The sequence below is a fragment of the Microtus ochrogaster genome, chromosome 18 (genome assembly GCF_000317375.1).
Source record: "Microtus ochrogaster isolate Prairie Vole_2 chromosome 18, MicOch1.0, whole genome shotgun sequence".
Taxonomy (NCBI): Eukaryota; Metazoa; Chordata; class Mammalia; order Rodentia; family Cricetidae; genus Microtus; species Microtus ochrogaster.
The window spans coordinates 20,619,894-20,640,294 of NC_022020.1; the positions used below are offsets into that span (position 1 = coordinate 20,619,894).

General features: G+C 53.9%; 3 protein-coding genes across 5 annotated transcripts in view; 1 reads left to right on the forward strand and 2 right to left on the reverse strand.

The window, feature by feature from the left end:
- Nucleotides 1-18,499, forward strand: part of Lims2 (LIM zinc finger domain containing 2) — a 37,272-nt gene extending 18,773 nt beyond the window's left edge. For all 3 annotated transcript variants that reach the window (XM_013349556.2, XM_013349555.1, XM_005355862.3), the window contains exons 2-10: nt 1,245-1,404; nt 3,988-4,054; nt 4,293-4,413; nt 13,629-13,778; nt 14,749-14,899; nt 15,996-16,088; nt 16,843-16,891; nt 17,106-17,181; nt 17,702-18,499. In XM_013349556.2, coding sequence (XP_013205010.1) covers nt 1,249-1,404; nt 3,988-4,054; nt 4,293-4,413; nt 13,629-13,778; nt 14,749-14,899; nt 15,996-16,088; nt 16,843-16,891; nt 17,106-17,181; nt 17,702-17,849 — 1,011 coding nt within the window. In that variant the 5' untranslated portion in view covers nt 1,245-1,248 and the 3' untranslated portion in view covers nt 17,850-18,499. The remainder of the gene's footprint in view (nt 1-1,244; nt 1,405-3,987; nt 4,055-4,292; nt 4,414-13,628; nt 13,779-14,748; nt 14,900-15,995; nt 16,089-16,842; nt 16,892-17,105; nt 17,182-17,701) is intronic.
- On the reverse strand, nt 2,763-9,723 carry Gpr17 (G protein-coupled receptor 17). Its single transcript, XM_005355861.3, has 2 exons — nt 9,392-9,723; nt 2,763-7,995 (listed from the first exon to the last, which is right to left on the reverse strand). Exon 2 carries the CDS (start codon nt 7,962-7,964, stop codon nt 6,945-6,947), a length of 1,020 nt encoding a protein of 339 aa, XP_005355918.1. The 5' UTR covers nt 7,965-7,995; nt 9,392-9,723; the 3' UTR covers nt 2,763-6,944.
- A 764-nt stretch (nt 18,500-19,263) lies between the features above and the next one.
- The window catches only part of Myo7b (myosin VIIB), a 65,209-nt gene continuing 64,071 nt past the window's right edge, over nt 19,264-20,401 (reverse strand). The window contains exons 44-46 of the mRNA XM_005355863.2: nt 19,977-20,060; nt 19,736-19,855; nt 19,264-19,365 (exon numbers count right to left, since the gene is read on the reverse strand). Of these exons, the coding sequence (XP_005355920.1) occupies nt 19,264-19,365; nt 19,736-19,855; nt 19,977-20,060 (306 nt within the window). The remainder of the gene's footprint in view (nt 19,366-19,735; nt 19,856-19,976; nt 20,061-20,401) is intronic.

Consider the following 20,401-nt stretch of genomic DNA (forward strand, 5'->3'; position numbering starts at 1 on the left):
GAGAGAGAGAGAGAGAGAGAGAGAGAGAGAGAGAGAGAGAGAGAGAGAATGAGGGAGTGTTTGGTTACACACTGCACCACGGTCTGTCTTGAGGGAAGTCAGGCAGGAACTTAGCAGGAGCAGAGGCAGAGACCATGGAGGACAGCGGCTCACTGTCTGGCTCCCCACATTTGGCTCAGCTCCTTTCTAAAAACCCAGATCCACCCACCATGAGCTGGGCCCTCCCACGGGACCCACTAGTGAAGAAAATGTCCCCTACATATGCCCAAGGCCAGTTGGGTGGGGCAGCTCCTCAGCTGAGGCTCTCTCTTCCCAGACATTTCTAGTTTGTGTCAGAGTGACAAAACTAAGCAGCACATGGCTTTAGATGGGTCAGGCATGGTGGTGGAGAGGTTACAGTGGAGCAGTCATGAGTGAGGACATGTACTTACACCCCAGCACTGTGGGGAGGGGCTCAGAGCGAGGCAGGTACGTCCTTGGTGCCTGCCCATCAGCCAGCTTAGACTGCTTAGTGAGTTCCATCCAGGTCAGTGAGAGGTGCTGCCACATGCGCGCGCACGCGCGCACACACACACACACACACACACAGGTCAGTGAGAGATGCTGCCACATGCGCGCGCACGCGCAAACACACACACAGGTCTGAGAGATGCTGCCACATGCACACACACACACACACACACACGTCAGTGAGAGATGCTGCCACACACGCGCGCGCGCACACACACACACACACACACACGTCAGTGAGAGATGCTGCCCCATGCGCGCGCACGCGCAAACACACACACACACAGGTCAGTGAGAGATGCTGCCACATGCACACACACACACACACGTCAGTGAGAGATGCTGCCACATGCACACACACACACACACACGTCAGTGAGAGATGCTGCCACATGCGCGCGCGCGCGCGCGCACACACACACACACACACACACACACACACGTCAGTGAGAGATGCTGCCCCCCCCAAACACACACAGAATGTGGGTGGTACCTGAGGAACAACAGCTGAGACTGCCGTCCGGCTTGAACCCTGCAGCCCCCCCATCCCGATGCGTGTGTCCCTGCACAAACAACATTTCATGTTTTAAGGAAATTTACAACTTCGTGCCATGTTTGTTTTCCTTAAAGGTTGGATCCACCTGAACCTTTTAAGCAGGGGCATGTATGTCCTCGGGCCAGTCTTGCAAGTCTGCTGGCCAGTGCTGACTTCCTTCTTCTTCTGTTCCCTCTAGCAACATGTCTGAATGCTTGGCTGATGCCATGTGCCAGCGCTGCCAGGCCCGGTTTGCCCCCACCGAGCGCATCGTCAACAGCAATGGGGAGCTCTACCACGAGCACTGCTTTGTGTGCGCACAGTGCTTCCGGCCTTTCCCCGAGGGGCTCTTCTATGAGGTGAGGAGGTTCTGGACAGTAGCCTGTTCTAGAAGAGTGACCTGGCCAGGCTCTGAGGCAGCAACGCTGAGTTTCACACACTGTGTTGGCCCGTCCCTCAGCTGGGAACTTCTGCAGTCACTCTTCTTCAGCTGCCCCTGGACAGGCTGTGGGCAACCCTGGGGAAGGAAGAACCCCACCATGCCACTTGCTGTCCATTGGGTCAGACAGTGAATTCAATGGCTGAGTGATTCCATTATCTGGGGAGGATGCTTTAGAAACAAGAATACTCATGGTTGGAGTTGGGTAAGCAGGTGATGTTTGATGAGGCCAGAAGAGAAGAGATAAACATACACACATATACCCACACATGTGCACCCACACACATGCACACATGCATGCACACACTCATGCACATGCACATACACACACATGCACACATGCATGCACACACTCATGTACACGCACACACATGCACACATGCATGCACACACTCATGTACACGCACACACATGCATACATGCACTCATGTACACGCACACACACATGCATATACGCACTCATGCACACATACACACACACACACACTCCTCTGCAGGAAGAGATCTTGCAGAAGGAGCAGCACATGAAGAGGTACTGAAGCAGAAGCATGTGGGATATTTGGGGAGAGGCTGGTGTGTGTAGCACAGGTAGAAGCAGGGGATGAGCAGGAGAGTGGCAGGAGCTAGACAGAGACCCTCCATCTTCCTATCTTAGTGGCTCTCCTTTGGGGTCTTCTGTTCTATAAGAGATTGGAGTTACTTGGGTTTGGAACAGAGGAGTCACACCCTTGTCCCACATGTAAAGAAGACCCCTCTACTCAAGGCATGTAACATGTGCCTGTAACACGATCAGATTGTGGGAGGCTACGCAAGGAGACCATCTCGGAAGCAAAGTGGAAGAGAGAGAAAGGCTCTGGGCATCGTGCCACACAGAGGCTGTGGGGCAGTTGGGAAAGAAGCGGGGATACCAGGTGGGACCAGGAGTGGGGTCATTGAGTCTTGAAATCGTTCAGAGAAAAGTCAAGGGCCCTGAATTGCCCACACCAGCTCACAAGAGCACAGCTGTTCTTAAAAACTCGGTCATCAGAGTGCTCGCCTCGCAATCATGAGCTCTTGAGGTTAATCCCAGAACCAATGTAAAAAACCAGCAGGGCATACCAGCCTGTGCTGTGTCCCGGAACTGGGGAAAGAGAGAGACAGGTGGATTCCTGAGGCTCACAGGCCAGTCAGTCTGTCTGGTCTATTTGGTGAGCCACAGGCTAGCGAGAGACCCTGTTCTGGAGGATAGGGGGTACCTACATTCACATAAACACACACATATAATAAATCATATCAATGTACAGGGGTATAGTACTTTATTAAAAATGAAGATAACAAACACATAAAATGTCCTACTTCTCATTATTTCATTAGACTTTCACGTCATGTATGCGTCTGAAATTATTTCTGCCTATGTGGTGCTATTTGTGACGTCGGCATGGTACTAGCCTGGCAGTAAGATCTACGCCACAGCATCTGGCAGACCCAGAGTCAGGGTTTCTGTTGCCTTCTGCCAGAGTTGGTTAAACACTGACTGCACTGCTCTACTTGGCTGCAATGGAGGGGGGCAGGACCAGAGCTCAGAGAGCGCTGTGTTTCTTGCGGGGGCGGGAGGCTAGGTTGATGATGTGGGTATGTGGCCCACATGCCAAATGAAAATCTCCTGTTGCTCTGCAGGCTCCTGAGAGATGCTGGCTGGCTGTAGAGGCAGCAGAGGGCTGGAGAGATCTCTGTGAGGGGTTTTAGATCAGAGCCAAGCAAAGCACTTAGTGGGTGTTTGGGAGATATTGCCGCTGAGGAAATCCAAGCCTCTGTAGCCACTCTGGCTCACTGGGGAGAGCTGTGTGTTGCTTTAGAAGAAGAAACTTACGGAGGGTGACTTTGAACTTCTGCTGCCTCCTGCCTCCATCTCCCAAGGGCACTGCCTCTCCCATTTATGCAGCTCTGTGACCCGAAACAAGGGCTTCCTACAAACTGAGCTACAGCCCCCCCCCCCTTTTTTTTTTAAAGAAAGCAAATTGTTAAGGGAGCGGAAAGCAGAGACAAGCTTTGGTTATGCTTGGGACAATACATGACAGTGGCTGACCGCAGCACTCGGGGCCTTTGCTTTGTCAGGCCAGCTCCCCAGGCCCTTCCTGTGCTCTCTTTCTCCCCTCTTCCTTCCATGGGTCTTCTGTAGTTTCTGGGGACACTGATCTGGTCAGACATGCAGGACAAAGTGGCACATGGAACTCAGATTTGACCCGTTCTTCCCCAGCCCCAGCTCCCATCTCAGCTTGGCCTGTTGTCAGGATCCTCGGGTCCTCGGTAGATAGCAGAATCCCCAAGAGCTGACCGTGGACCCTCAGCATCTCTGTGAAACCCTCACTTTGCACTCTGCTAAACTGCATGGCTAGTCCCCTGCTCCAGCTAGCTCTAGAAGGCTCTCTTCTTCAGACCCCAGGCCACTGGTATTTATTAGGGACAAGGGGTTGCGGGGATGAGGAATGACTTGCTTGTCTTTTGTCTGTGGTCCCGTTTGCAGTTTGAGGGCCGGAAGTACTGTGAACATGACTTCCAAATGCTGTTTGCTCCGTGCTGCGGATTCTGTGGTAAGAGCTGGTGCCAGCACCTAGGAAGTGGGGAGGGGACAGTAGGGAGCAGGCAAGACTTAGCCTGGGGACTTTTACCTATCACCTCCCTCTGTCTTTTTCTGAGCATTGCTCTTCAGGTCCTTAAAAGAGGGGTGCTTGGACAAGGCCGAACTGGGAGGAGCTCCAGGCACATAGGACTTGGGAGGACAAAGGGTGAGTGTGCCCTGACTGACAGCTGAGATCTCTCCTCTGCCAGGTGAGTTTGTCATTGGACGCGTGATCAAGGCCATGAACACCAACTGGCATCCAGGCTGCTTCCGATGTGAGCTGTGTGACGTGGAGCTGGCTGACTTGGGCTTTGTGAAGAATGCAGGCAGGTGAGGATGCTGCAGTTGTGGGCAGAGAGGAGGGTCTCTTGTCCTCTCTCTAGGAGACATGGTCCGGCGAAGTACCAGGCTCCTTCCAGGCTCTGCAGCGCCCTGGCTGTGGACCTTGTCCTACCCCTACTAGATGGAGAACACAATCCCGAGGGCACGGATCAGGATGGGGGTAGCAGAGGGAGGACAGACAGGGCTGCCTCTGGGTAAGGGGTGTTCCTTTGGGGGTGAAGGGTCTTGAGTGGATATGGATGGATGATGAGTTTTCAGTTGACAAATCCCTATTACCCCTGACACCCCACCTGCTGCTACCGCACCGTGCTGACCCCAGTTGTCTGCCTTCCCTCCTGTATGCACATGGCTGGAGGATGTTGGACAGACAGCCCTTAACCAAGTTGCCCAAGTTATCCAAATTCAGAACCGTAAGCCTCATTGGTACTCTGGCTATTTTCCTTCCAAGAAGCCTTGCTCTTTCTTCCCACCCCTGCCTCCCTCACTGTGGGTTTTACACCTCTCCTTTAGCCATGACCTCAGCTCTCACCTGCGTGGGAAAGCTTGGGGGAGCTCCCAGCAACCTCTGTGCCCTGAAGTCCTGAGCATAGCTGCTAACCTTCTCTTCAACTCAGGTCAAGACCAGGGGACATCAGGTCCTCTCCTTGACCTCCAGTGGATCTCACAGCAGGGCCCTCTTGCCTAAAGCATCTCCTTTCCCAGTGAGACCTCTGTTCTATGCTAACTTCCTCCAGCCTCTCTCTGCACAGGGGTGTTCTTTGGGCCCACATCCATACCTGCCCTTGAAGATGAAGTTTTGTGTCTCCCAATGGCACATCTGGACAATCCAGGGGCCTCCTCCAGGTCTCTCCTTTGCTCAATGCCCCTGTCTGTGTGGCATCTCCATTCGAGATTCTAACACAACAGGACCCAAATAGAGCTGCAAGATCCTCTTCCTCTGACCCAAGTCTGCTTCTGCGTGCCCTGTGCCAGAAAAGGCATTCCAGAGACCCTCCAGCTTCCCGCAAGAATGCCCTTCCTGTCTGGGTACTTGGGTCTCTGTCAAAGCCCCTCTGTCACTTTTATCTCAGCCTACAGTGATCTTGTCCCTTTGCTATGCCGCTGGAGAGGCACATGACCTCTCGCTGGTCCTGGCATCTGAAAGGCTGGTATGGTATTGTATTCAGCAGGCTGTGTTGGTTAGGGACCACAATGGTGAACAGACCTGTACTGGTGAGAAGCAATGCTGGGCATCAGGGGCAACAGTCTGGGCTGTGCTCTTTCTGAGGTGAGCTGTGCACGGGCCACCACCCCATGCTTTGGAAGACAGAATGTAAAAGAAGAATATAGAGTTTTCTGTTGATGGCGGTTGTAGGGTTAAGACCGAGAGCTCTTCTAACCTAGAACGGCATGTGGAGCCCCATCATGCATAGCTTCAGGTCTGCCTGAGCCACCAGAACCACAATAAAGGGAAGCATTGCCTTGCTTGGTCATTCTTGGGTGGAAGGGGAGAGAATCCCAGGGGAGGACATATGTGTCATGTTCAACTAGCACAATAATTTCCTTCACCTTAAGGCTCGATTATGTTTAAGAGTAATACAAACAAGTACCAAAAAAAAAAAGGATACATTAGAGTGTCCAACACATGCTGACAAGTTCAACAGTTCAAAGCCAGGCAGCCGAGGCTGGTAGAAGCCTCTTGGGAGGGAGTGGGGATGCCCCTTCTGGGCTTGAGTGAGATGGAGACAGGTTCACACACCGTGCTCCTGCCTCTAGCGGGCTCTAATGGCTGTCCATCTATGCCATATGCATGACCAGGCCACCTTCTACTGAGAAACTCTAGACATTGTCAGGCTAGAGGCAGGCGTGGGAACATGGTTATACAGGGGGGTCCAGAGCTGTGTTTGCTGGGCTCACACGCCACCAGTCTGAAATGTCCTCATGTATGGCTCACATAGAGTCTGTGTCCCCTGAACTCAGAAAGAGGTCATCTCCCAAGGCTGGCAAGGGATACACGATATACCATGCACTTCAAAGGAAGTATCCGACACCCTTCATGTTCCACTGAGATTTGTGCTGCCTCTCTTTCTGGGCAGCTTGCTGTCTGGGTTATTCTGTAGGGCTTTGTTGCTGTGGGCATCTGTATATGAAAGAAGCTGACAGTTTAGCGGGGAAGAAAGATTCCCATTGTTCCAGAAATGTATCTGTGGCTCTTCTCTATTTAGCACCAGTGAAGTCACTGGGTGTCTGGGAGCTGTAAATAAGGCAGGCCAACCGAGTCCCTGTGGAAGGGTGGGCAGGGCATCCTATACCTAGCTAGTTGGCCCTTCCTCTTGATGCCTTTGCTCAGACTGGATAGCCTTGCAGAGAAGACCTTGGAGTAGGGCACGAACTGCTGACATTTCAGTTGGTTTGCTCAGGAAGTGGCGAGGGAAGACAGAGGTCTTTAGCTGGCCCTGGCACCATGTGCCCCAGTGAAGAGCTGGTTCTCTGACAGCTGGCCTAGGGACAAGACATCCTGGAGGCTTACAGCTCAGGGCTCACAGCTCGGATCGGGCACTTAGGGAGCTCTCGTTGGTCTTTCCTTCAAAGCTGGGAGGGGGGCCCGTGAGCCGTTTGCTGCAAAGCAAGTTGCACAAGGCATGGCGGAACTTCTCGGCCACGAAGAAGTACATGACAGGGTCCAGGGCCCCGTTGAGGCTGGTGAGACAGGAGGTGATCCGGTTGCCTAGGGCCAGGGCACGCTGAGCGGTGCACGAAGTCCCCCCGCCGCGGTAGTGAAGCACATAGACGGAACGGTGGACGTGGTAGGGCACAAAACAGATGAGGAAGATGGCCAGAACCATAGCGATCATGCGGACGGCTTTGTTCTTGAGATGCTTCTCTATGCGGGGACCCTGGCGCAGGCTGCGAATGATCAGCAGGTAGCAGGTGACTGTGGTGATGAAGGGGAAGGTGAAAGCCACAGCCAGGGATGCCAGGGCGTGGTGGGAGGCCTTCTCCCGGTACAGTTGCAGGCAGACAACGGTGTGGTTGGTCTGCACAGTCTGTGGGCTGACCAGCAATGGGGCCATAGCCACAGCAACCACCACCCACAGGAAGGCACAGGCCAGGTGGGCATAGAGAGGTCGCCGAAGCTTGAGGGACTTCACAGGGTGCACGATGGCCAGGAAGCGATCAGCACTGATGCAGGTGAGGAAGTAGATGCTGGCATACATATTGAGGTAGAAGAGGAAGCCAGTGAGTCGGCACGGGATTTCCCCAAATGGCCAGTGATTCCCAGAGAAGTGATAAACCAGCCTAGTGGGCAGGACCAGTACACAGGATAAGTCGGCCACCGCCAGGTGCATCAGGAACACGTTGGCCGGGGTCCCTGACTTCTGGTCCCATATGAAGAGCCACAGGGCCAGAGAATTGCCCACAAAAGCTAGGATGAAATCCAGAAGGTAGAAGCAAGCGAAAAGCATGTTCTCGAGGGGGGTCTCCTGTCCACATTGCTCAGAGTAAGCCAGGGAGGAGTTGTCCGTCAGACTCGGGAGGGCTGCCTCCAGGCCATTCATGGTGTGGCTCAAGGCAGAACAGGGAACAGAGCTGGAGGGAATACAGAACCAGTTATGGGGTCCCAGGATGCGTCCCCCAAGGTCAGAGGCAGGACCTCTGATGCCTTCAGAGTCTCCTGTCTCTAACTTGAGAGAAGTGGAGCTACTCTAAGCTTGACACAGCTGCAGAACTGCCAAGGGAAACTCCTGGGTCTGGGGGGTAGAGTTTCTGTGTCCTTTGGAGCTGACTGAGTCTCAGGCATTTTGAACGTCAGTCACAGGCCAAATCCAGCTGAGGCATGGTTTTCCCAGAAAGTAAGGAGGTCCTGGGGTAATTGCTGGAGGACCCAGAATCTAGAAGTTAGTTTCTGCTCTGTGCCTGTCCACTCTCTCAGGCCTAGATGGTGGAGTTAGTACCAGAGGGAAGGGAAGCAAGCTTGATTGTCGGGACTTATGAGGCCAGGGAGAGTCCTTACTTTCTTTTCTAGCCCCACCCTAAGGCAGGCATAGTGTTGTGTGTGGGTTCCTTAAGCTCGCTCCCCATGGGAGAGTAAGTAGGATCTATTGCTGAAAGCCTAGTGCTGGGTGAGCCTGCTTACTCTGAGTCCCAGGACCTCTCTGACCTCTGACCTGGCCCACAAGGAGCAATAAGTCACTTCTCTTTGTCCCACCTTCTGGCTCCTCCCACACTTGTTAGCATGGCTCCATCAGGGCTGCACTGGGCATGTTTTCTGTCATGGCACCCAAGAACCCCAGTGTCTCTGGAGTTTCCCACACTTAGCTGCTCAACTCCATTTTGATCAGTTTTTCTGGGTGAGGCCTGGGTTTAGGACACCTTTGCCAGGGCCTCAGACCAGCAGGGAGTCCCTTCCAAGTCAAGGTATTCCATAGCCCAAGTTGGGGTATGAGGGCGTCCTGCGCCTTCCAGGATACAGTTTCACCTCTGGGGGCCGAGGGGACTCTGGGGTCAGAACTGGGAGTATGGCTCATCATATAACATGCCCTGGAGTTGCCCATCGTCCTCTGTGGGGCATTTCCAGGACTGGATACCTAACTTTGGGGGTTTAGTGTAAAATGAAAATGCATAACCTCTTGCTCAAAAAGTAAGAATTTGGGTTGGGGGATGTAGCTTAGGTGGTAGAGGGCTTGCCTGGAATGCATGAGGCCCTGGGTTTGATTCCCAGCACGTAAACAGGGTGTGGTAGCAAGTGTCTGGAATCGGAACACTTGGAAGGTGAGCAAGAGGTCAGGGTCATCTTCCATCATACAGAGTTCAAGACCAGTCTAGATGATAATAATAATAATAATAATAGAAAGTAAGAATTTCAGGGTAGTGGAAATTGTTAAACAGCTCAGGGCCCGGTGGGACTGGATGCTGTCTCTACCCCGTCACCTCTGCTGAGTCCCCAGAGACTCCCCACCCTTCCCCGCCCACTCCTGCCCCTTACCTCTCACAGAGGACCCAGGAGGGAAAGGACAGGAAGCAGGCAGCCCGTGAGCCAGCAGTGGAAGGTGCTCCAGGTAGATTCCTTGTAGCTGCAGGAGGGAGGCTTGGCTATTTAAGGAGAGCAAGCGAGCCCACAGCGCCTGTGAACCTGAAAAGCTGCTTCATTCCTGAGGGGTCTTTTGTGGGGTAGGCTGCTTTTCCAGCTGGGTCTGCTTCCACGGAGCACACACTGAATATTCCAGTGTGTCCTCAGACTGTGCGTACCCCCACCCCCCAGCCAGGCCACAGAGCATCACAGAGGCCAAGTGTGTGACTGTCCTGGGAGCCTGGGAGTGGGCAAGGGCTGGGCTGGGTGGGGGTCTTGGGCTGGAATTGACAGACACAACAGGATATTTCAGAAGGGGATGATTTTCTACTAGTGGGGGGGATAGGGAGGGGTCAGCTACCATGGCAACGGGCCAGGATCCCAAGCTTACTGGGCTGGCGGCAGGGTGGGGGGGTTGGGAGTGGGGGGTGTTGTTTTGCATGCCAGGGTTGGAGCTGAGGAGTCTCGGCCCTGATGAGAGGGGATTCTTTCAGACACTTGCTGTAGGGTCCTTGTGTCCCGTCCTGTATAATTAGGCCCCGTTCGGTTGTGTGGAATAAATCATGGCCTTTATGTGGAACTCTGCACAGCTGCAGACGCCTTATAAAGAGGGAGCTGTCTGTGCTGTGGGGCTGCAGCTCAGCCCGGCAGGCCTGCCTTTGGCCTGGGAGGACTTCGCGGCTGACCAGCAGGAAGGCCACAGTGGCTCCCTGACCATGGTTTGCTCCTTCTGGGGCGGCTCAGAGCTGGGATGGGTTGGGTGTTGCCCGTGAGTCACCAAAGTTCAGCAAGGCTGATATCACTAAAGGGGCAGCTGTACAGCACACTCAAGCCAGCGTTCTTGGTCTCAAAAGACTTAAGATTTTTATTTGAAATGTTTGAAATTATAGCTGGGGATAGAGCTCAGCCGACACGGAGTTTGTCCGGTGTGAGTGCAAAAGCCTGGGTTCCATCCTCAAGCTGTGTGGTGGCTCATTCCTCTGCTCCCTGCACTTGAGAAGCAAAGGCAGGAGACGAGAAGTTCAAGGTCATCTTTGTCTAAGCCTTGAGTTTGAAGCCAGCCCGAGCTACTTGAGATCCTGCCTCAGAAACAAACAAGCAATACATTTACAATTATGCGTGCTTAACATCTGGAGAGACTCTACTGCCCAGTGTTTCTATTGTCGGTTTGTCTTCTCACACAGCGCTGTGCAGCTGGGAATTTTGCCCCATCTGACAGTTGAGAAAGCCAAAGCTCAGAGAAGGGAAGTCATTCACCCTGTGGCAAACTCCAGCAAGTGGCAGAGCCTGCCTCTATACCCGGGCACACGTCACTGCAGAAGTAACGCTTTATGTGCATTTGTTCCTTTCTGTTGGCCTGGTGCATTTTGACATGAGAATTCTTTTTTGAGGGGGAGGGTTTAAGACAGGGCTTCTCTGTGTAGCCCTGGAACTCACTCTGTAGAGCACAGAGACCCACCTTCCTCTGCCTCCCGAGTGGTGGGATTAAAGGCGTGCGCCACCATCGCCTGGCTGCCACCCATCTTTTCTGAGTGTTGTTTTGAGACAGGGTCTCTCACTGGCCTGTAGCTTGCCAATCAGGCTACAGTGACTGATAGGAGAGCCCAGGCTTCCACCCCTCCTCCCCACCCCCCACCCAGCACTTAGGTGATAAATGTATACTACCATGCCCAGCTTTAAAAAACAATTTATTAGCCGGGCGGTGGTGGTGCACGCCTTTAATCCCAGCACTCGGGAGGCAGAGGCAGGCGGATCTCTGGGAGTTCAAGGCCAGCCTGGTCTATAAGAGCTAGTTCCGGGACAGGCACCAAAGCTACAGAGAAACCCTGTCTCGAAAAAAAACAAAAAATAAAAAAAAAACCCCAATTTATTATGATTATTTATGTGAGTGTCTGTGTGTCATGGCATGTGGTAGAAGTCAGAGGACAACTTTTAAGAGTTGGTTCTCTCCTCCTACCATGTAGGTCCTAGGGATGGAACTCAGGTCATTGGGCTTGGTGACCAGCACCTTTGCCTGATGACCCATCTCAATGGCCCGTGTCCAGCTTTTTAAAGAATGGATTCTGGGGATTGTACTCGGGACCCAATGTTTGCAAAAACGAGTCCTTCATCAATTGAACTATCTCTCTAGCCCTTGGGTTTGGTGGTTTTGACACAGTGTCTCAATGTGTAGACGAGGCCGGCTCAAACTCGCTATCCTCCTGCCTTAGCTTCCTGAACTGCGGTGGAGAGCCACCATATCTTGCTACAGCTTTAAAGCATAATTCTTCCGTGTTGATTGGACGCTGTATGGATTCTAAGAAGGAGCTGCCAGATGTAGACGGGAGTCATGGGGAGTAAGACCATCACTGTGGCAGGGACACAGAGAGGAGGAACTGGCTGCAGTGGCTGACTGGGCAAAGCACCTGTGTCCTTGGCTGCGGGGTAAATGTCCTGGGTGGGAGGGGCTCCAGGATCACAGAAGTGAAGGCTTCAGCCACAGCTGCTGCCTGTTCTGGGCTAGGAGGAGGCCAGGCCACCTGTGCTTGGACACTGGCCCCAGTTTTGGCTTGGCCGTTGTCACAAGATTATGTCCACTGTCCCTCTCTCTCCCCTCTTGAATAATCACACCTTCACTCACATGTTCGATACATTGACCACGAGCTACTTCTCAATGATGGGTGGCCACGGTCCAGTGGAGGTACAGTAGGTAGCCTAGCAATAGTACCAGACACCTTGCTTGTGTGTCTAGAGTTATGCCAAGCTCTCAAGATAGGACCTCAGGGCAAGTAGAGAGTAAAGCTCCGTGACTTGATTCCAAAGGGCACAGAGGTAGCAGGGGAGCCACATGGATAGGTGGCTCTTGAGTCAGTCTCTGCGACAAGCCTGTGAAACGGGGTAATGATGCGGGCTGGGGAGACGGCTCAATTACGTTATGCAAACATGAGAACTTGAGGTCTGATCCCCGGGGTCCATGGAAAAGCCTGGCGTGGGAGCATGCGCCTATAGCCCTAGCACTGGGGAGATGGGGGCAGGCAGATCCCTACAGCTCACTGGCTTATTGCGCCAAATTGTTGAGCTCCAGGTTCTGTGAGAAGCCCTGCGTGGAAAAAATAAGATGGGGAACAATTGAACACTGGCCTGAGATTGACTTCTGACTGCATACACATGCGCATATCTGCATGCCTAAGTGCATTATCCATGCACACGTGCGCACACACACACACACACACACTAAAAGGGTCAATGGTCAGGTGGCTGTGGAGGCTAGTGACAGATGGAGGATTGCCCCTGTGGATTTTGGATCCTGGGAAGGAGGGCCAGGTCCCAGCAGGATTGTCACTGCAGTGACAACTGGGGAATGGGGACCAAGGGGCACTGGATGGAGTTTCTGTGCATCTTTGCCTGGGGAGCTGAATCGAAAATTCTTTGCACCCACAATGACGAGGAAACAGAACTTTTGTTGATTTCCTTCTCTGTTAAGACCACAGCTGTTGCTCAGAGCAAGGAGCAGAATCAGAAATGACTGAAGTCCTCACAAAAAAGACTCTGTGATGACAGAGGCTGGGGTTCAGGAGCCTCCCCGTGACACAGCTTTACTTGTCTCTGGGGACAGAAAGCACTTGTGAGCACTAGGGCCCCCCTTCATCCGGCAGACTCCAAAGGAAGGGGCGAATGAGCCCTGCATGGATTCGGTCACCCCGCCACACACTGTGGCATTCTAAGACTTACATTCACTGTCGCTTGCGCTAAAAGACATGTGAAAAGTAAAACATCTCAGCAAACGACAGCTAAATGTCCCTTCTGTATTATACGATGTCCTAGGCCTAAGCTCAGAAAGCCTTGGAGAAGAAGCAAACACAGGCATTCTAGTGTATGTGTATGGTTTCCCGGATTTGGGTGTTGGGGTTCAAACGTGGGTCGTTAGGTTTGGAGACAAGTGCCTTTACCTGCTGTCCCAGTCTTTCGCAGGGTGGGGGAAGGTATCCCTTTCAGAATCCTTGTGGTAGGAAACCTTTCTCAAGCTTGGACTCATTTACTTTGAATTACCCAGCTGCCACTGAGGCCACAAGCAGGGCTCTAGACTTCCTTTTCTGGGTGCTGGCCAGACAGTTCTGGCAAGAGCTACTACCTCTTGGATTCTTCTCCGTCACACTGCTCTCATCTCCTACAGGCACCTCTGCCGGCCTTGCCACAGCCGTGAGAAGGCCAAGGGCCTGGGAAAATTCATCTGCCAACGGTGTCACCTAGCCATTGACGAACAGCCCCTCATGTTCAAGAATGATCCCTACCATCCGGACCACTTCAGCTGTTCCCACTGTGGGTAGGTGCCCAGTCCTGGTCCTGTGTATGACAAAGGTGATCCTGGCTGTCACAGGATGGGGCTGCTGGGATTCCCACCCAGTACAAAGGTAAACAAGGTAGCCTACGGCACAGGCTGCAGGGTAAAGTTGGGTACGGCACAGGCTGCAGGGTAAAGTTGGGGTGAGGCGGAAAGCCCCTCTCTCTGAGCTCTCTGTCCAGGAGTCCTTGTGATTTGAGGGGGGCAGTATAAGGGGCAGCCTCCGGATCTCAGGACTCTGGCTGAGCTGGAACAGAGAGGAAAGAATGGAGTGTGTAAGGTTGGTACTGGTGTTGAAGAGGGGAGAAAGAGGAGAGAAAAAGCTGACAGGCTCCTACGGTTCCTTAGCTCCCCTTCCGTGCTTGCCCTTAGAGGGGAACAAGAAGAAAAAGACCTTTCTCTGTTGGGAGCAGTGAGACCCCAGATCCTGAATTTCTTGTAATCCCCTGATCTGAGTGCCTACAGCTGCTCTGAGCACGAGACCTTCAGGAGTTCCTGATGGCAGGAGAGTGGTTTCTGGTGGGTTTGGCTGGGGCATGGCTATCTCTATATAATCTGCCCCTGAACACAATAAAGGGGGCATTCTTGGGGAATTCAAAGATGACCCATGTCGCTGTCTGTCTGTCTGTCTGTATTTTAACCTCCAGCTCCCTTGCCCGAAGCTCGTGAACTGGGTAATAGCACACCGAGCGCTTGCCCTTAGAAGGGAACAAGAAGAAAAAGACCTTTCTCTAAGAAGCTAGCTGGACAGGACACAGGATCTTTCTGCAGGCCTGGGCGGGGACTCTATGCCCTGGGGCCTGTCTGGGGTGCACACAGGAAGGCTCCAGAAAACAGAACAAGCTGGCTCAGCCAGAGCAAGGGCCTCAGGCACAGTACCCTAGACCGACGGTTGCAGTGGCCCTACAGAAGGTGAGGGCTGCCCCTGAGGTTGCTCTGTGTTGTCTTCTAGGAAGGAGCTGACCTCCGATGCCCGTGAGCTGAAGGGGGAGCTCTACTGCTTGCCTTGCCATGACAAGATGGGCGTCCCCATCTGTGGGGCCTGCCGCCGGCCAATCGAGGGCCGTGTGGTCAACGCATTGGGCAAGCAGTGGCACGTGGAGGTAAGGCTGTGAGGAATCTATAAGTGGGACACAGATTCGTATTAAGACACAGCATGGTTAACAGTCTGTCGGAACCTCATCCCAGGCCACGCATGGGCTGATTCCCTGTGAGAACTGTTCTTGACAGCAACCTCTCCTTATTCTGGCCATGAGCTCCACGGGAGCCGGGAGACCAGAGTCCATGGACCGTGGTCAGACAGTAACACTCCCCTTACCTCTTACCTAGAGCCAAGAGCAAACATCAGGCACAGTCTTCCCAGAGCAACTTGTGGGGCTGTGGACCACAGGACCTGTTGGGTGCACAGCCCCACACAGATATGGGACTGGTGGACTCCTGAGTCAGCTCTTGCCCCTTCCCTGAGCGCTGCCACATTCGTATGGATATGCCTGGAAAGAATGCTTGCTCCTCCAGTGGCCTGGCCATCTCTGCATCCATAAGCAGTGCCTGGGTGGTCTACTAGTCCTTGGGTGGCTATGGAATGTGCTGCCCAGTCTCTGGGGGTTTGTGTGTCCTCACAGGCTCAAAAGATAATAGGTGGTTCTTAGACTATCTTGAGCGTGTGTGTGTGTGTGTGTGTGTGTGTGTGTGTGTGTGTGTGTGTGTGTGAGAGAGAGAGAGAGAGAGAGAGAGACGCAGGAGGCACCTACTAATATCAGGGCAGCGCCACGTATGTGGGCTCATGATCTATTTGCTAAGCAGGATCCCAGTGACAAAGGATATCACTGTGATAAATTCAAGGACGAGGAGGAGGGCTGGCAGTGTAGCTGAGATGGTAGGATGTTTGCATTATGTACACAAAGACCCGAGTTCAGTCCTCAGGACTGCATCAAGGCAGGCCTGGTGGAGCATTCCCGTAATCCTACCACTTGGGAGGCTCAGAAGTTCAATACCATCCTTGACTACACGGTGAGTTTGAAAACGTCCTGGGCTACGTGAGATCCTGCCCTGAGCAAAGTAAACACAGAAGGGTCAGCTGGCTCTACAGCGTTCATACTGGTGTCCGTTCTGCCCGCTGTGAGCCTCATCCCCTTTCCCTGTCTTCTGGGGCTCCTGGGGCAGCCCCGATGCTGCCCAGCCTCTCCCTCTTTCCTTTAGCACTTTGTCTGTGCCAAGTGTGAGAAGCCGTTCCTGGGGCACCGGCACTATGAGAAGAAGGGCCTAGCCTACTGTGAGACCCACTATAACCAGGTATGGCCTGGAACGGATATTGACAAGACACAGGGCTAGAGAGTGGTCAGGGGGGCCTCAGGACATAGGACTGGAGGGTGGTCAGGGGCCTCAGAATACAGTGCTGGAGAGAGGTAGGGGGCCTCGGGACCCAGGGCTGGAGGGTTGTCAGAGGCCTTAGAACACAGGGCTGGAGGGCAGTGAGGAGCCTCAGACATTGAGAGAGCAGGGCTGGGACTGTGTTCCCGTGTCTCTGTGTCCAGAAGTGGGACGTGGGTGACCTATTGGAGAAGGTCCTGGAAAGGCTACAGGCTCTGCTGTGCCCTGTCTCAGGGGGAACAGTGTGTTCTCACATGCTGAAAAGCACACCAAGATGCTTCCTAGGGTCTCTGGGCTTGTGGGGTCCCCTCTTATGTGGGTGGGCGTGCTATAGGCACTTGAGAGGCCATTGTATATGCTAGAAGCCAGGCCTGTGTGCTCAGGCCCTGGGCCCGGCTTAGTCTTGAAGCCCGTGTCTTAGAGATGTTCACATCGTGGCTTCTTTGGATAGAATACCATTGTGGCCCCAGAGGCTGATGGGATGAGGTCTCACCCTGGCCCTCATCCTTGCTGGAGGACTTCAGTAGGATGTATCAGTGGGGAGCAATGGGAGTTTCGGGGAACAATGTCTCAACCTGTGGCCCTTCCGGGGAGTGCTTCTCGTGGCCTGGGTGTGCTCGGAAAGGACTTGGGTTGTTACCCTGTGGGAAGCACTGATGGCTTGCTTTGTCCACAGCTCTTTGGGGATGTCTGCTACAACTGCAGTCATGTGATTGAGGGTGACGGTAAGGCCTCTGTTCCCCAAACTCCTCCCTCCCTTGTTTTTTCCTGGTGGGGTGGTGAGAGGTGAGAGGGCTGGGGAGTTGGGGGAATGGTGGGGGTCGGGGTAGGTGGAGGAGAGGTTGTCCTACAGCTGCAGGTCCATCTGGCGCTGGTTTGCATGGCTGAGCCTGCAGCTGGTTTGGGTGGAGCCTGCTAATCCCACATCTGGCCTCACAGTGGTGTCAGCCCTCAGCAAAGCCTGGTGTGTGCACTGCTTCTCCTGTTCCACCTGCAACATGAAGCTCACTCTGAAGTGAGTAAGGGAAGGGGGGGCGCTTTGCAGCCCTGACTTTCCTGGAACTCCAGCCACAGGAAAGCCCAGGGCTTGTGTGAGGCAGGAGCAGGCCAGGCAGTTGAGGTAGCCCAGGGGCCCCAGAGAATGGTCAAGGGCCCTGAGCTTTGGAGGAGGGCATTCAGGCTCAGGGAAGAATATATGCAGGGCAAGCTGCCAGGTGGCTGCTCTCTCATGAAGCCTACAGGGTAGGGGGTGACTGGAACTATGAGATGAGGTGGGGCTCAAGCTTCCAAGAGCAGCAGAGAGCCATAGAGGGTTCTGGAGAGAATCCTGCAAGAGGGGAGAGAGACTGGAGGATCTTCTCCTCTTCCCCAGTGCCCTTTGGCCAACATCTTACCCTGGGAACTGGTCTGCCGGTTGTGACAGGCTGGGGTGGGCGGGCAGAGGGAGCAGCTGAGGGAGACTTGCTCCTCTGCCTCTGGGCTTCTGTCTGGAGTCAGGGTTGGGAGGGCCTAGACTGCTGGGCTTCTGTCTGCAGGAACAAGTTTGTGGAATTCGACATGAAGCCTGTGTGTAAGAGGTGCTACGAAAGGTTCCCCCTGGAGCTGAAGAAGAGGCTGAAGAAGCTGTCTGACATGACCTCACGCAAGGCCCAGCCCAAGTCTGTGGACGTCAACTCAGTCTAAAGCTCCTCAGCCTCCCTTTGCCTGCCTGCAGACCCTTTGCCCTCTCCTCCCTGCCCTGATTCCTGCTGGCCACCTCCCACTTCTGCTCCATCCCAGGCCCCTCCTCCTCGTATGTCACCTTTTCTGTTCCCAGTCTACCTTGGGCTACATGGTACTCTCTTCTGCGCTGAGACCTGGCCCAGCCTCACAGGCATTTCCTCCTGTGCCCGCCCACAACCTCTGGGGATAGGCCAAACTGGGGCCAGGATCATCTGCCATTTGCTTGGCTCACAGATCCCAGCCTGACACCTGTCCTTTCCACTCTCCTGGGAGAGTTTCAATCTTAGAGAGGTCTTTGGGCTTTGTTGGGAAGCTGTCCCAGCTCCAGGGCTAGCGCCATGCAGATGGAGGCTTCCGGGCTCGAGGGGCATCAGTATTTCAGCCACAGTAAGCCCCCTGTGCTTACACCGCATCACAAACCCGGCCACTTCTGGGATGAACCAGCTGGAGGCTGAGATTCCCATCACCTTCACTGCTCAGGAGACGCTGCAGAAAGCCTCTTAGCTGCCCACCAACGTTGAGGTCCCACTTCCCAGCAGGACACACGGCCCCAGCCAGCTCCGACCTGCAAGTGGTCACATACTTGCACAATGAAGGCTGATTCTCACAGTGGAAAGCACCTGTGTGGTTTGTGGAAGGGATGGAGGAGGGTGGGGCTGTAGAGCTACTTCCTGCTGAGAATGGTCAACACTCAGCAACATCCCCAGATGGGCAGACCAGAGAGTTTCAGGTTTCCCAGGTTCTCTGCCACCAAAATTTATAAACAAAACCAGTCAGGACCCCTCAGGCCTAGGTGGCAGTGGCCATGTTGGCTCATCGGTAAGTGTATGGTGATGGCGGGTTATCTCTCAGAGCCTATCAATTGGACAGGTCTCCAAAACCCTCCTTACTGCTGTTGACATGTATTTTCCACCAGGCCAGCCAGGAGCACAGCAGCCATCCTGGTGCAGAGAGCCCAGGAAGCAGGGTCCCCAGGGATACCCTCTCCCCAGACAGAGAACAAGAGAAGAGAGAGAGGTGGCAGAGGGAGGGGAGGAAGGAGGAGAAAGGGCATGAAGTCATTCCTGGAGAGTATGGTTGTTATCTGGCTTTGGGGAAAATCACAGTGCCCTTTGCTTCTCCTGGATGAGACCCTCAGGTGGGTAGAGAGCTCCCCAGACTGGAGGCTGCCCACCTGGCACCTGCCCTTCCCCTCAGAGACTCACACTCCTTCCTGGTGGGTGAGTTTTTATTGTGAATTCAGGGGAGTTACCCACCACCTGCCAGAAGGCTTGAGACCTTCATTGGCCTCTGCAGTGAACACCAGGAGGGGTGGTCTGGTGTGTGGTGAAGGGGATGAAAGCCTGGCATGGAAACTGTGTGCAGATGGGACCCGTCAGGGGTTGGCCGGGGCTGGGACCCTGGAGCCCCGCTGCTTGTTCACTGTGTTCATAAGCTGCTGGACGTATGAGGTCAGCAGGTCATCCATCTTGTAGCCCTAGACAGGAAAGGGTGGGGTTAGAGGCTGCGGGTGCAGGGAGAGTTCTGGGGCGACGTGGTAGAACAGAAGGAAAGGAGGAACGCAAGCTCCCCCACGTTAGCTTCACTGCTGCTTGCTCTAGTGGACCCGAGTCCCACCCTCTCCCCAGAATGGGCTGGCATGGCCCAGAGTTAGCGTAGAGTTCTTGGACACTGCTGGCTGCTAGCCTTCGGAATGCATCTAACCTCCCTGCAGGCCTTGGCTGGCTTAGCCTGCTCCTGGACAAGCAGTTTCTCATGGCAAACAACTTCCACGTGGAAGGGAGTAATCAGAACACACCAGCATCTCTGGGTGCCGCACAGGGGTGGGAGGTGGGGCCTGTGCTCACCAGAGAGGTCTCACACAGCAAACGGCTGCCCTGGCCCAGGCTCCCCAGCGCCATGTGGAAGTAAGTACTGCCACTGCTCCAGCTGGAGAGCTTGGTGAAGGAGTAGGTGTTCAGCAGTTCCTGGAGACAGAGAGGCAATTGGCAGGAGGCTAGGCCACTGGGGAGGGCCAGGCAGGAAAGCAGGCATCCCACCTCAGACTGGAAGACGGCTGTGCTGCCTACACAGCCCCCGAAGCCCTACCTTGGTCTTGGGATGGATGAGTAGCAACCCATGTCTGTTGATGGCAATGAGGAGAATGTCTGGGTAGGAAGGATCAGAGGTTTGCTGCAGAGGGAGAGACACCATGATCATAGTCAAACCTAGGGGGTCACAGGACCAGGTTCTATTTGTATGTGTGTTCATGTCTATATGGGGGGCAGCATGTGTGCATATGTGTGTGGTCTGTGCACACATGTGCCTGTATGTGGAGGTCAGAGGTCAGTCTTGGGTGTCGTTCCTCAGGTGACAACCACCCTTGTTTGCTTAACATATATTTAATTTGTATATGTCTGCATATGGCACATGTGCGACGAACATATTTATCTGTGTATGTCTGCACATGGCACGCATGTGATGAACATATTTATGTATGTCTGCACATGGCACATGTGTGACAAACATATTTA

Bases quoted from the DNA above. Each gene is read 5' to 3' on its own strand.
- Gpr17 (XM_005355861.3), bottom strand. From the start codon at position 7,964: ATGAATGGCCTGGAGGCAGCCCTCCCGAGTCTGACGGACAACTCCTCC.